At 44.5% G+C, this 15,032-nt stretch overlaps 1 protein-coding gene across 1 annotated transcript in view; it reads left to right on the forward strand.

Moving 5' to 3' along the window:
* Positions 1-15,032, forward strand: part of SPATA18 (spermatogenesis associated 18) — a 33,594-nt gene that overhangs the window by 3,649 nt on the left and 14,913 nt on the right. The window contains exons 2-5 of the mRNA XM_012808074.1: positions 8,907-9,012; positions 9,131-9,246; positions 10,214-10,323; positions 13,648-13,743. Of these exons, the coding sequence (XP_012663528.1) occupies positions 8,907-9,012; positions 9,131-9,246; positions 10,214-10,323; positions 13,648-13,743 (428 nt within the window). The remainder of the gene's footprint in view (positions 1-8,906; positions 9,013-9,130; positions 9,247-10,213; positions 10,324-13,647; positions 13,744-15,032) is intronic.

A 15,032-nucleotide genomic window follows, 5' to 3' on the forward strand; every position in this document is an offset into this window, starting at 1 on the left:
AATTCAGGATGTGATCAAAGTCATCCCCCTGAGAAAAAGTTATTTTCAAGGAAAATAAACGAGTTAGATTAAAACTCAATGCAAAATTTTCATTTTCTTCCAACTAACCATTATTTGGTTGACAGTGAGATCCTATTTTACTTTATCTTCCAATTTCCCTCATATAATTTTCTTCTTATCCCTTCCATCATCTTACCTTAATCTGACCACCACCACCACTTCAGGCAGAGCCTTTTTGCTGTACCTCAGTATCTGTTTCATTGTATCCTACTTATGTTATCAGAGAGGGTTATATATTTGTTTTTTCTTTTTATGAGACAGAGTCTCACTTAGTTGCCCTACCTTGAGTGCTGTGGTGTCATCATAGCTCACAGCATCCTCAAACTCCTGGGCTCAAGCAATCCTCTGGTCTCAGCCTTCTGAGTAGCTGGGACTGTAGGTGCCTGTCACTGTGCTCAGCTACTTGTTCTATTTTAGTAGAGATGGGGTCTCCCTCTTGCTCTGGCTGGTCTCAAAACTCTTGAGCTCAAGCAATTCACCTCCTTGGCCTCCAGAGTGGTAGGATTACAGGCGTGAGCCACTGCTCCCAGCCTTGTTATCAGAGATAGCATATTCTTTAAAAATACTATTGTCTGCCTCAGAGTCTTCAGTTTTTCTTTACTTATTTGCTTATTTTTAATCTTACAACATCTAGCAGTCTTCTGGGTCCTAGGAAAAACTATGCCTTGCTTGATTATTTGAAAAAAATTCTGAGAAGGTATAATTCTCCCAGAGAAGTTCTAAAACCAACAGCAAAAATCGCCAACTTGTTTTCTTTGAGTTATTAAGGTGATGTTGGATAAGCACAAGCCTCAAGCATTGATGACTTTCCATTTAACATTTGACTTCCCCTGGAAGTTCAGGGACAACGTGATGTGCACACATGGCTTTGACAAAGGTTTCTTCCTGTGTTTACTAAGAATATTGATGAGAGAGCCATAAGGAATCCTTCCTTATTCCACCAAGAACTGAGCCAGTTCTCAAAAGCTTAATAATTTATTTTAAAAAAAGATTACTCAGCTTCTACTCAGTGGGCTAAGCCTGTTTACAATTGTTTCAGTGTAAGTTTACTTGTTAATTTATTCATTCAGCAAATATTTTCTCAGCACTCAGGTGTGCCTGCCTGGGATAGGTGCTGTGAATAGGAACGTGAGCTTCCAACTGGAGCTGAGGACAGAGGAAACAGTGTGTGGCAAAAAGCAGAGAGGCAGGAAAAAGCTGGCGTATTGGGGGATGGATGGGGAGCTGTGAATAGTTCAAGGCTGGGAGTGGAAGTGAGATAGGGCTGAGACGCTGGGGTGGCCAGGGCCAGGTGGTAATGAGCCCTGGTTGGTGTGTAAGGAGTCTGAACTTTCTCCTGCGGGCAATCGGGAGATACTAAAAGCATTTTCAAGGAAGGAAACGGGTTTGGAGAGTGTTTTAGAAAGCTTGCTCTTGGGCAGCGCCTGTGGCTCAGTGAGTACGGCCAATACCAAGGGTGGCGTGTTCAAACCCGGCCCCGGCCAAATTGCAACAAAAAAATAGCTGGGCATTGTGTCTGGCGCCTGTAGTCCCAGCTACTCAGGAGGCTGAGTCAAGAGAATAGCCTAAGCCTAGGAGTTGGAGGTTGCTGTGAGCTGTGACACTACAGCATTCTACAGAGGGAGACAAAGTGAGACTCTGTCTAGAAAGAAAGAAAGAAAGTTTGCTCTAGTTGTTCCACAAAGGGCAAATTAGAAACTGCAAGGAGAATGAATGGGGATGGGTGATCCTTTAGGTACGAAATTATATGAATTAACCTCTTATAAACCAGCCTGGCACATTTGGTAAACGAGGCCAGACTCTGAGAATGTAAAGTTCATGTGAGGTTTGCTGTCTCAGATACCCCAAATTTGTTATGCAACTTTGGTATGGTTTTAGGGATAGACTCTACAAAAGGCTCAGATGACCTTCTTTGCAGAACTGAATTCTGATACATAATTACTCTCTAAAGAGGTCAACAGGAGAAGAAAAATTAACCTTAGAGCATTATCTGTATCTGGGGAGGTCAACTCTGGCTAAATTCCTTCTTCCTGTGAGAGGCTTTTGTTTTTCCTCAGAGTCCTATGGACTAGGGAGTTAATCTGGGTCAGATGCTCTGAGAATTTTTATTTTTTTAAACTTATTATGTATTATTATAGTAGCAAGTGGTTACTATACCCTAGATATATAGTACTTAGTATAATCTCATCCCTGAGATAGGATAAGATTACATCTCCTTTTTAAAATATTTTATCTTATTTTATACAGAGTCTCACTTTGCTGTCCTTGGTAGAGTGCTGTGGCATCAGCCTAGCTCATAGCAACCTCAAACTCTTGGGCTCAAGCCATCCTCCTGCCTCAGCCTCCCAAGTAGCTGGGACTACAGGTGCCCACCACAATGCCCAGCTGGTTTTTCTACATTTTTTTAGTACAGACAGGGTCTCATTCCTGCACAGGCTGGTCTTGAACTCCTGAGCTTAGGCAATCCACCTGTCTTGACCTTCCAGTGCTAGGATTACAAGTGTAAGCCACCTGGCCAAGATTATATTTCTTAAGGTAAAATAATAGCAGGATCTTACAGCCTAGAAACTCTCCATTACTCAGTGTGTGAGTAGGTATGGTGGGGAGGGCTGGTAATACAGGAAGACTTCCTCATGCATTCCTCTTCTGCTGTGTTCTAGAAATCTGCAGTAGCCATAGAAAAGAGATATTAAAGAGGAGTCTCATCTATTTGCTTTAAGATAATCTTTGTGGTTGAAATAGAGGCTACCTCTATGCCAAGATATGCCCAACAGTAGCTTGCAAAGAAGGTTGTTGTGATTGCCATGGTGAGTTCAAACAGACTCCCTGCCCACTGTTACTCCTCCATAGTCAACACACTTCCCACATTCTTGAGCATTCAATCTAATTACTGACTTTATAGAGAATATTTTTCTACCCTTTAGGACCTTTATCTCTTTACTTGCCAGACAAAGCTGCAGTAATGAGTAAAACCTCACATCTTAGAGTCTCAACAGAAGGAGGTTTTTCCTCATGCATGTGAAGCCACTGGCAGCTCTGCTCCATTGTGGACTCAGTTGCACTTGCTCTCCATCTGGTGGAGCTGCCATTGTGGGAGGTCTCTGGGAGAGGGAGTGAAAAGCTCGTAAGGCCCTTAAGTCACACACACCTGTCCCACAGATCGTCCCCTGGCCAGAATTAGTTTTGTGGCTCTGATCTAATTGCAGGGGAGCCTGAAATGTGGGGGAGAGCATGTGGAATCTTTAACTGGAATTACCTTTTCTGTCACCCTTACTAATAATGAATTCATGTCTACAAAAGATACAGGCAAGTAATTTATTTTTAATGAGAGAGGGCTATCAACATTTTTAAAAATTTGACTTCTCTTGTTTTCACCTTGGAAAAGCTTGTTAATGTAAACATTATCATTGCCTAATACTTGAAGAGGATGAATAACAGAAGGAATCGAATAGTAACACTAATGATGGAGTCAGGCACTGTAAAATCTAGTGCAGAAACCTGAATAGAATATTTGCTAAATCGTCGGGGTACATATAAGCCTTTTTCTGATATCTACAATTCAGTGTTTTGGTTTGAAAACTTTGTAATTGAGGTGATGGTGCAGTAGAGTCAGCCGTGATGTAGAACTGAGGGCTGTTTTAGGACTGGGGCTAACTGAAAGGCTGCCCACACACAGCACTGCTGCTGGCCAGAGGAATGATGGTAGGCTGTTGTCACTAGCATATGAAGCATCTTTGAAAGCTTTCAAAGGTCTGTGTACTCCCCAGGCCTTACTGCTTTTGAGCTTTGGTGATATCAGCAATATCTTCATGAATCCTTTTGCACTATTAATTCTTATCTAAGCATATTTTGTGTGGGCGAGATTGAAGTTTCTTAAAGTGGAAATTGCTGTGTTTTGTACTGAAATTGATGGGTTTAAATGGCTTTCCAAACTGAAGATGAAAAGTTGATTAAAATGTGTATTAATAACTTTAATGAATTGAGTGACAAGTGTAATCATCACATTTTCCCCTCTCTTTTTCATGTTGTGGGAATGATTCAAGGTGAGCAATAGAAACTGGGGGAGAGAAGCATTGGTGGCGAGCCTGGGAGGGTGGGGCTGACTGTCCCAGGCTGCTTCCTGGTTGTCCTCTCTTCTCACTGCTCTTGTTTTGTTTTCATCCACGGACTCTTCTTCCTTAGCCTTTTGTTTGGCATAGCAAGATTGCCCTCTCATCTACCCTCAGCCCGCTCCCAGCTTTCTCCTCTCCCTGGTGGTCTCTTCTGCACATGTGGCATCCACTCGCTCCCATCTGCTGAAGGCCTTCAAAGCCACATCTCAGATTCCCCCCTCTCTTCAGAGCTCCAAGCTTCCTTTCCACCTGCTGACGGGAAGGCTCCCACGCTGGGGGATGTGAGAAGGGGGAAGTCCCAACTCAGCCATTGCCTCTTCTGTCAATCTTATTTGATTTTGTTTTTCCTCCATGGTGAATGTTGGATGGTGATGGCATCCTGTTTGTAGGGTTGCTTTAGGATTAAATAAAACTGTGCATATAAATCTTTTAGTCCGGGGACTGGCTGGCATAGAGTAGGTGCTCACCAATTGTTTGGCGGTATTACTAGACATCTCCATCTGAAGGTGCTGCCGGCCCCTCAGCTGGGCAAACCCAGGCTCAGTATCATCCCTCTCACACCTCTGATCTGTTTCCACATCCCTTGACCTCTTCCTCAGGCAGTGCTTGAATCAGGGGGAATTTGACTGATACACATGTGACTCGAGGCTGGGAAATACTTTGGGGATTCTTGGACTCTCCACAGCCTTCAGCACCTTGCAGCCACATGGTTATACCTGTCTGCCTCCCACCAGGCTCACTGTCTAACACAAACTATCTCTGGTCTGTTCCTGCCAGAGTGATTTTCATAAAATGCAAAGCAAACCGGAGCATGTCAGACCCTTCCTCCCAAAGTATGCTTGCCTTGGTAAATCTTTCAATGATGGGATGAAGCCCAGAGCCCTTAAAATGGCAAGTCAGGTCTTTCAGATCTGGTCTCTGGTCTCTGTACTCACTTCCCCTGATGTGCCTTGCTGCTCCTGCCCTCAGTACCTGCTGTCCTCTTGAAGTCCCCTTCCCTGCACCCCTGACCCCCCCACCCCCCCAGTGCTTCTTTTGCTCTTATTATAGCTCTCTGTCCACACAGAACACATGACAGAAACCCTAAGGCAGGTGTCCTCAAACTATGGCCCGCGGGCCACATGTGGCCCACCTAGGACATTTATCCGGCCTCCCAGGTGTTTTTGCTGCTGCTGCCTGTCTTGCTCAGCAGCCGACTCATCCTGGGGCCTGCAGTCCGGCCTTCCAATGGTCTGAGGGACAGTGAACTGGCCCCCTGTTTAAAAAGTTTGAGGACCTCTGCTCTAAGGTAATTATTCATTCCCTGTGTGCTTCCTTGGCTGCTGAGTTCAGGACAGTAAGCACTCTGCCCCCCTCCCTTTTTAAAGCATGGCTTCCTTTCCTGAGCTGTCAAGCCAGGGCCTTACCTATAACAGGAACTCAATTATTATGAATGAATGATTATGGAGAGTCTATGGTTTGGAGACGGTATAATTGGTTCCTATCTTTGCTGTATTTCCCTAGTGCGCACATGTGTTTAATAGATTGATGCCGCCCTATTTCAGTTAAGGATCTTGCGCAAGGCTTTGTGTTTAGAAGTTGCAGCATGTTGAGACCTGTCTTGGAAACAGGTATTGCTTGGCACAGATCTTCTCTTCTGTTATTTAGGTTGTGTATACAAACTCATCAGACCAGCATTCTTTTGGGCACCCATTATGCACCTGGCACCTGGCAAGGCACAGGACAGATGGTAACAGGACCACAGTAATACTTCCATTCATGCTAGGCTCTGCTCTTAAATTAGCTCATGAGAGCAACCACTTCCTAAATCTGAGGAAATGGAGTCTCATATTTATTTATTTATTTATTTATTTTTTGAGACAGAGCCACAAGCTATCCCCTTGGGTAGAGTGCTGTGGCATCACAGCTCACAGCAACCTCTACCTCCTGGGCTCAAGTCTCCTGCCTCAGCCTCCCAAGTAGCTGGGACCACAGGCACCCACCACTACGCCTGGCTATTTCTTTTGGTTGCAGCCGTCATTGTTGTTGGTGGGCCTGGGCTGGATTCGAGCCCACCAGTTCAGGTGTATGTGGCTGGTGCCTTAGCCACTTGAACCACAGGCGCCGAGCTGAGTCTCATATTTAAATGTCTTTCCTAAGGCAGTGCAGCTCAGAAGCAGACAGCCAGATTTGAGCAAAGGTCTGCCTTAGTCCTGAGCCCCTGGCTCCCTTCAACACAGCATGCCACCTCGTAGGTACCAATTGGTGAATACCTCTGTATGTGACGAGCTGGGCATGGCATTATTTTGATTTAATTCTCCTAACACTCCACCAGTTATAGCCATTGTGCAGGGAGGGAATGGGCTCAGAGAGGCTGAATAAGTTGTGTAGGACCCACAGAGCTGTGGCAAGTGGCAGAGCTGAGACACTCCTGAACTCATTCTCTGTCCCCTGCGCATGTGGCATGATCTAGCCAGGGGCAAAAGGCTTGTGGGCAGGTATTTGAACTCAGTGTAATGAGTGTAGGTTTAAATGGCCAGGGCAAGGAGCTGCTGGCTCAGTGAGGAAGGAGTGGAGAGAGCTGTTCAGGCCACGGGTTCTAAGTATTCTGGTCATGTCAGCGTCACGTTGGTAAATTGTTTACTCATGAAACATTTTCCAGTTACGAGTGGCAAAAAAAAGAAAAAGACAAAGTTGCTTTTAAAAATAAACTCCTGGTCTTCTGGGGAGGAGAGGATAGAAGGATGAGAGGAGAGAGAAACAACTGTAAGAGAAATCAGTGCTCTAACGGAGCTAGTCCCTGGCTGCTATATATAGACTGGGCGTGGAAAGTCAACTGGCGACCCTCTCAGTTACAAATCCATCCCATCCAAACTCCTTGCCAGGCTTGCCGGGCCCTCTGGGATCTGTCCTGCCAACCTCTTTGACCTTCTGTGCTTCTTCCACATTGACCTACATTTGGCCCTGAAGGCTGCCACGCTCGTTTCTGCCTCAGGAAAGCTTGCTGTCCCGATGTCTGGTGTCCTTGTTCCCTCGTGCTTTGCTTCCCTGAGTCTTATCCAGGACGTGCTCCAGGGTACCCTTCCCAGGGAGGTTTTCCCTGGCTGCCCCCCCCTTCACTCTTTGTCTCATCCTCCCGTCCTCTGTCTATGCCCAAGACTAATCAGGATGGAGAAGTCAGTACCATTTAGTAGTTAAGAACATGGGCTCTGGAACCAGGTTGTGTGGGTTCTAGTCTCAACTCTGACAGTCTACAAGCTGGGTAGCCTTGGGCAAGTTACTTGCCTCTCGGTGCCTCAGTTTTCCCTTTTGAAATGGGAACGATAATGAGAGTACTTGTATCTCATAATGTACACATGCAGAGGTACTGACTGAGTTTGTCTGAGAATGGGTAAGGCACCGGCAGTGGCCGGCATATAGCAAGTGTATAACAAAATGCAAAGAAAGTGAACCGTCTCATTTTCATTCAAAATATACTGAGTTTGAATATATAGACACTATAGAAGGCAGGGCTGGGAATACAACAGAGCGCAGCACGGCCAGTGGCCTCAAGGAGCTGGCTGCCTGTCTGAACGAGTTCCCTGGTTGTCACAGCTGTGCATTTTACTTGTAAAGTTTTGCCTAGAGGTTGTCTACACTGCTCCTCTTCATCGTGGCTTTTATCCTCCTGCAGCCGCTTCCTGACCTGAGATGTGTGGTGCTCGAAGGCACTGAGGCCAGTGCTGTACTATGGCCTAAGGTGGCAGATAAATCTCGGCCGTGTTGACCCACGTGATGTGTTTGTCCCTGTAGATGCAGTCCTGTCAGTGCTGGCACCACTTAGAGGCGTGGCTAAGGATGAAGGGACAGAAGCTCACCAAGGGATGATGAAAGCAGAATAGCAGAAAGGCCACTTCTTGGCATCCTTGTGTTCTGTTCTCATTGCTTAGAATGTTCTGCAACCACTACTACCACCTGCTCCCAAGCCTGCCTGATTTCTTGGCCTGATTTCACTTCCTCTCCAAAGCCTTCCCCGCCTGTCTGAGGCAGTGGACCGTGTGCTGGCTGCATAGTAAGGGTTTACCACCCTGTGGGGTGACGGGCTACTGGCCTCCTTGCTCTGCCAGTCGGCACGTGCCATCTTATTGTCCCATTATCCTCCGTACCCTCATCCCGTGAGATCTCCTTGCTGCTAAGTAGTATTCTCCATGCCTATGTAATATAAAAACTCAATTTATGTAGAGGACAGGAGCCAAGATTCTGTTGCAAAGGGACCATTGCTTTATAAAAGGATTGTTTGTGGGGTTCTACTGAGTAGGATTATTGCTATAAAAAAACCACCTCCGGATCTCAATGGCTTAACACATATAAGCTGACTTTCTCCATCACGAAACCGTCAAGTGTTCAGTCAGCAGCCTTACAAATCTCGATCCTCTACTGATTCCTCTGCATTAGGCTGGCAGATGGGGAAAGAGAAAGAGAAGAATCACCTATGAGATTTTCTTTGGGGCCAGGCCTGGACAGGGCACGCAGCACTGTGCATCCCATTACCCGGAACTCAGTGACGTGGCCACATGGACTGCAAAGGAAATGGGGAAAGTGGTGTAGCTGTGTGTCCAGGAGGAAGGGGAGAGAGGTTCAGTGGCTGCACAGCGGTCTTTGCCACTGGAAGCCTACCAGAGCAGGCTGACATCGGGTCCCATGAGGCCCCGGTCTACCTGCAGTCGGCCCCAGAGTGAAGGAATTGCCCTGATATCTGTTGTTTTGGCTTTACAGACAAACACATGTGATCAAAATCTGAACTATTGCCTCGAAATCATTGAACAAGTCGCCAAAGTGCAGGGACAGCTCTTTGGGATCCTCACAACCGCAGCCCAAGAAGGTGAGCAGGGCTGCGCTTCCTTCCTGCTCTCCCTTCTCTCTGTTGCTCTCTCCTGTGTTCACTGAGTTGGTGCGGTCGGTCACGGGTCTTTTGCTGACTGGCGTCTGTCTTCCTCCAGGAGGACACAATGACGGAGTGGAGACAATCAAGTCGCGCCTTTTGCCTTGGCTGGAGGCCTCCTTTACTGCTGCCTCCATGGGAAAGCCCGTTGACAGCAGGGTCCCCTCTCTACAGGTAAGGATGTGAAATGCTAACCCTGGGCTTTCTAAAGGGGTGAAACTGTTCGGAACCAATCGGAAACTTCCAAGGTAACAAGAACACGTAATTCTCGCAGACGGGCAAAGCATGTCTGTAATTTGTGATCGATATTGGTGGTTTCCATGGGATGGTGGCAGTTCTCAAAAAGTTGGAGATCAGACTGAATAGAGACCACAGACCTTGCTTAATGCAACACATCATTGTATCTGCGAAACCAAAACCTCAGCAATATTATTTTAAATGTTGATATGGCTTAACCTAAATTGTTTTCTAAAACAGAAGCTTTAGTGCAGGCTGTCCTGAGCAATAGAGCCTTATGAGATAGTGGCTGAGGGAGTCTCTGCTTGGAGATCCCTGGGAAGAAAACCTGTCGTTCTCCTATGGCCCTCAGGAGATGTCTGAACATTTATGTCTCCGTTTGCTTGTTTGCTGGATGGGGACAATGATTTTGCTGACCTAATAGCATCATTGTGAGAATTAAATACGATGAGCACCTGACCTAGTGTTCACAGAGCCCAGCACGTGCTAAGTGCTCTGCAGACATCAGGGGTCGTTAAGCAATTTTTCTCTCCGAGGATTTTTGGGTGCTTCTCAGATTTTCACCTCCTGTGGGTGATAGTTTGGGTATAGAGATGTAGGATGATGTCCAAAGACTTTTTTCAAGTTGGTGAATTTTGACAGATGCATTATACCCACATCAGCTCACCCCTTGGATGAAATATAAAACATTTCAATCATTCCAGAGCCTTCTTTGGGCCACCCCCAGGGTAACCACTCCTCTGATTTTTATCATTCTGGATTACTATTGCTTGCCCTAGAACTTGGTGTACTTAGAACTATCTATTATTATGTGTAAGGCTTCTATAGTTCAGTATAGTGCTTTTACAACATCTGTGTCATTTCATGTATTCAGATTCCTTTTTTGATTTGTGTCTCTCTTTAGGACACCTTTGATAGGGAGAGACATAAAGACCCTATTCAGCGGGATCGGGAAGCACAACTAGACTCCGACTTGAACGCAACCCGTAATCAACTGAACAAGGTTCAAGACGAGTAAGAGGAATGCAAGTTATCTTTTTCCAAAAAGAATTATTCTCAGTTTAACTACATTTTAAATTTGAAAGGAGAATTACGGCCCATGTAAAATGTGGGCATTGGCAACTAAGTAACATGATGTGTGTGTGTGTGGTGTGTGAGGGAGGGAGCTGGGAGCCTGTCTTTGAATTTGGGGACATAACATTTCTATTATATTAGGATCCCTGGTCTCTTGGCTCCATAAGCCCATTAACAGCCCATATTAATGAACAAATGAAGATGGTTAGATGAAAATCTATCATTTGGGAGGCAAATTTGAAAAAAAGATACAGAAAGGAAAGCGTGAACTGGGGGAGGGCTGTGTGAAGTTCAGGTAAAGGTAAAAATTAAGAGAAAGAGAGCAAAAGAAAGATGAGACAGGCTGCATCTGTCCAACCATTGTTCTTGTTTCGGGGACTATACCTGTATGCCTGGCTGAGGGAGTCTTTAAGAAACAAGCAAGTCAAGATTTGGGAATAGCTCTTAGGAATAAAAAGGATTTTTTTTTTTTAAAAGAAGCAATGCCAGGCAGTAACAGAGAGCAGATGACCACGGTGGGCAGAGGCAGGGTCGCGATCTTAGGGAATCACTGAGAAGAAAATCGCAGACTTTGGGTTTGGACTTGAGGAAGGTATGAAATGTGTTTGACGTACCTAACAAAAATCCGTCAGTGAGGTGTTTCTCCTACCACAGCATTGCACCACTGCTCATATGAGTAGGACAGATGGCAGGGAAGTGTTTTTGTTTTTGTTTTTGTTTTTTTTTTTTTAACTAGTTGAGACCAGTGGTAGGATAATGTACCTGGTTTTCTGGTTTTCTGATAATGTGCCTGATTTCCTTCTTTTTCAAAGGAAAACTTCCCTATTGATTTTGTTTTGCCTGATGATAAAAGTAATCCAAATTTCCCTCTCAAAATGCACACAACAAGTAAAAATATAAAGATGAAAATCACTAGTTATCTCATCTCTGTAACATTTCGGTGTATTTTATTCCAGACATTTTTCTTTGTTTGTGTCTGCATTTCTGCGGGGCCCTGCTCATTTTCCCACTTGGAATCATGGTCAGGGCAGTTGTCTAACTGTAGCAGTCAAAATTGACAAATGTAATACGCCAACAGGATAAAATTTACAATTTATTTCAACTGATGTCAGCTGATCTTGGAAGGAAGAGAGGAGAATCCTCAAATTTGCCACATTAAGGCAACACGGGCTTTTTCGGTTTGTTGTAGTCCTGAACATTCAGTTAATTCCCAGGGCAAACTTGTGTTGAGAGTGGTTTTTGCCCTCTCGTGGGTTCTCCTTTCCCCTGTCCTTCCTTAGATTGGCCTCTAGGGGGGGCTGCTCACATACGCTCCTGGTGCTGGAGGCCAGGGCTGCCTTCTGCTTCTTGTTGGCCTTGGTTCCACCTGGACACTAGCATCTTGTGCTGATGGGTCCTGAGTTGTGCCTTGTCTGGTTAAGTCTCTTGGGACATTAGCTGGCACGTGCGACAGGTGACTAGGGTCCCTTCCTTTGCCTATAGTTGTGAGGCAGGACTTCAAGACTCTGCTGGTTCAGCCCCCATAGAGGCTAGGACTTGTCACTTTTTTTCTTGTTACATTGGCTTTGTTGTTACCCATAAGGGGCACCATGGACCAGAAAACTTAATGCATACTTAAAAAAAAAATAACCTTTTTATTAGAAAATTTGCAAGAACAGTGCTAAGAACGCCCACGGGTCCTTCCCCCTCCCCCCCTTTCGCATTTATGTCTGCGCACGCTCCCCACCCACCCTCAGTGGTCTGAGAGTTGCCTACACGAAGGTGCTTCCTGCTTTCCCGGGGTTTCCTAGTTCTGTTCTGTTTTAACCCACCTGTGGTTCTCGTTCTATTTTTTTATGTACGGTATCACAAATGATGGACTTTGTTCCCGTATTTGAGGGTAGCCATTACTCTTTCCCCTCTCATACTCTGTCTACATGTCTCTTAAAGCCAGGGTGCTGCCTGCTATGGAATGACTGCCCCCCACCCCGACCCCTAGGAACTTCCCTACATCTAACCTCGTGGAGGAGGGTTTGGTTCTGGCTAAGGTCCAAAGGTGCAAATGCCAACAACACAGGGCTGATGGGCATAGATCTGCATAGGTCGGTGGAAGCCCCCAGGACTTGTGGTTACGAATCCTGCTTTTCCTCACCCCCTGCACCCAGTCCATCAACATGTCCAGTTAAATATAGGCTCTCATGTTTGTCGCTTGCTTTCTGTACCACCACTGCCCTCCTTCACGGACCCGATATCTCTTGCCTGGACCGGGTGCCTTCCTTCCCACTGGCTTTCTGCTTCCTGCTTCCGTTGGTGCTCAACTACATTTTCACTTAGCAAACACATACATTTTTGATTATATCACGTCACCCTGCTTATTAAAAGTTGTTAGTGTCTGTCTTTCATACCTAGAAAAAATTGAAAATTCCTTACCAGGCTTTCCCAGCACCCTCCCTGATCTGGCCCTGGCTCTGCACCCTCATCTCGTGCTGGTCTCCCTGAATTGGGCGACTTCCTCGCCCTGACGCCTTTGACGGAAAGAACTTCCACCGGTTCTTTGCACGCATGGCTCTTCCTTATCCTTGGGTCTCGGCTTAATTGCATCTTTCTCAGAGTCTGGCTCGGACTTACTTTGAAAGGTCTTGCTTCTCCCCGTCTTTAATTCTCTTTGACACTCACTTGCTTTTCTCATAATAGCATTGACAGTACCGGGAAATTTACAAAACAGACTTGCTTGCATATTTATGGTCTTGTCTCAGAGAAATTGTGCTCAGTAAGTGGTGGAAGTCCGAGGCAGGAGGGCAGGAAGGATAGTCCTGATTGAGGAGCACTTTCTTTATAGGTAGGCACATAATTTTTAAAAGTCAAATACAAAATAATGTTAATAGATATTGAAATATTGTAGATTATTATAAAGAGAGGCAGCCTGGGGACCGGGTTATGTTAGAGCAGGTGAATTAGCAGAGTGCGAAGATGGAATTGAAGAGTTTCTTTGTCCTTTACATTCTAATATTAACAGTTATTACATAGTCTTTTAGGGGTAAAAGCTCTGTAATTTCTTTGTGTTTGATATTGAGCAGAGGATATTAGCATGTTTTTGCATACAAGCACACCCTACTATTTCTAATATTATATTATTTGATTGAATGCAAATGTCTTATAACTTAATCTTGTTTATGTTGAATTTATGTTATGTTCCAAAAGTTCCCCCAAAGAACCTACACCTTGATTTAGAAAGTCTGCAATTTTGAAAAAAAATCCATCTTTAGTTACCGATTTCTCTTACAGTCTGGCTGAAACTGAAAAGAATCTTGAAGAAACCAGGAACAGATCGGCCATATCCCTTCTGGCTGCAGAGGAGGAAATAAATCAGCTAAAAAAGCAGTAAGAAAAAAATGACAGGATTATTGCAGCCTGCTGATTAACCACTGAATGTAGCATTTTTGGTGCTCCATTACAAATGAAAAAAATGTGTTCACCAACAGAGACAAAAGGCAGCACTACTTTTATTAATGTTCTCCTTTTTTAACTATAAAATTGCTACCTATCTACTATAGAAAATTTCCAAAGTACAGCACAGTGTAAAAACCCTCTCCTAATTCCAGGGCCAGTTAACATTGATAGTCTTTCTGATTAGTGTATGAAAAATAGAGTTGAGACTACAGAGAAAAGTCTAGATAAGTACACAAATTTCGCTTGACTTTTCGCTTGACTTTGTTTTTCTCTATCATTAAGAAAAAACAAACAGTGCAGAACTTAGTTTCAAATAAGTTCATCATGTTCCATCAACTGGGTATTCCCCTAATACTGAATATTTACTTGGATACTAATAGTCAACATTGGAAATAATATTGGGATAATTTTCGTGGAAACTCTTAGTTTAAATGTCAGGTTATTTCTTAAGGATAGATAGGCACAGGGGATAATAAACACTGATCCTTTAAGGCAGTGATTTTCAACTGGTGTGCCATGGATGTGGGCTGTGAAAATTTTATAGACCATTAATTAAATCATTTTGAAAAGAAGTTCAAAGCACAGTAAGCATATTCTTTCTTTTCTTTCCTTTTTTTTTTTGCTGTTTTTAGCCAGGGCTGGATTTGAACCCACCACCCCTGGCATATGGGGCCTGTGCCCTACTCCTTTGAGCCACAGGTGCCGCCACAGCATATTCTTTTTTTTTTTTTTCTTCTCTCTTTTTTTGGATCAACGTGATTTAAGTGTGACACGGAAGTTTAGCTATTGGTTTAAGTGTGCTATGAGATAAGAAAGGTTGAGAAACACGGCTTTATGGTTCTGTTCTCCTTGATCTTAATTCTGATTCCCCTCCACTCCAAGATGAGCTGATAGGAAGCAGATTCAGCCACACCCCCCTTTTTGTCTTCACACATATTTTAATTGTTCTGATTTTGTCAGAACAATTGACAAATGTTAGCCGGGGACAGTGTTCTATTTCCCACGACTGTCATCCCCCACATCATCCTTGAAATCTCTTATTTCCTGTTTGGTATACCTTCTCAGAGTCATGGATCCCATTACTCATTCATTCCTAGAGCACCGATTCTGTTCTTTACTATTTCTAGTGAAGTTTTAATTCTGCCACGTCTTTAAACTTGTCTACATCTGTCTTGATTTTATCTTGCTTTTCATCTCTCACCCGTGTCATTTCCATCACA

Source organism: Otolemur garnettii, unplaced genomic scaffold (genome assembly GCF_000181295.1).
Source record: "Otolemur garnettii isolate 467f Iridium unplaced genomic scaffold, OtoGar3 scaffold00083, whole genome shotgun sequence".
In the NCBI taxonomy this organism is placed as follows: Eukaryota; Metazoa; Chordata; class Mammalia; order Primates; family Galagidae; genus Otolemur; species Otolemur garnettii.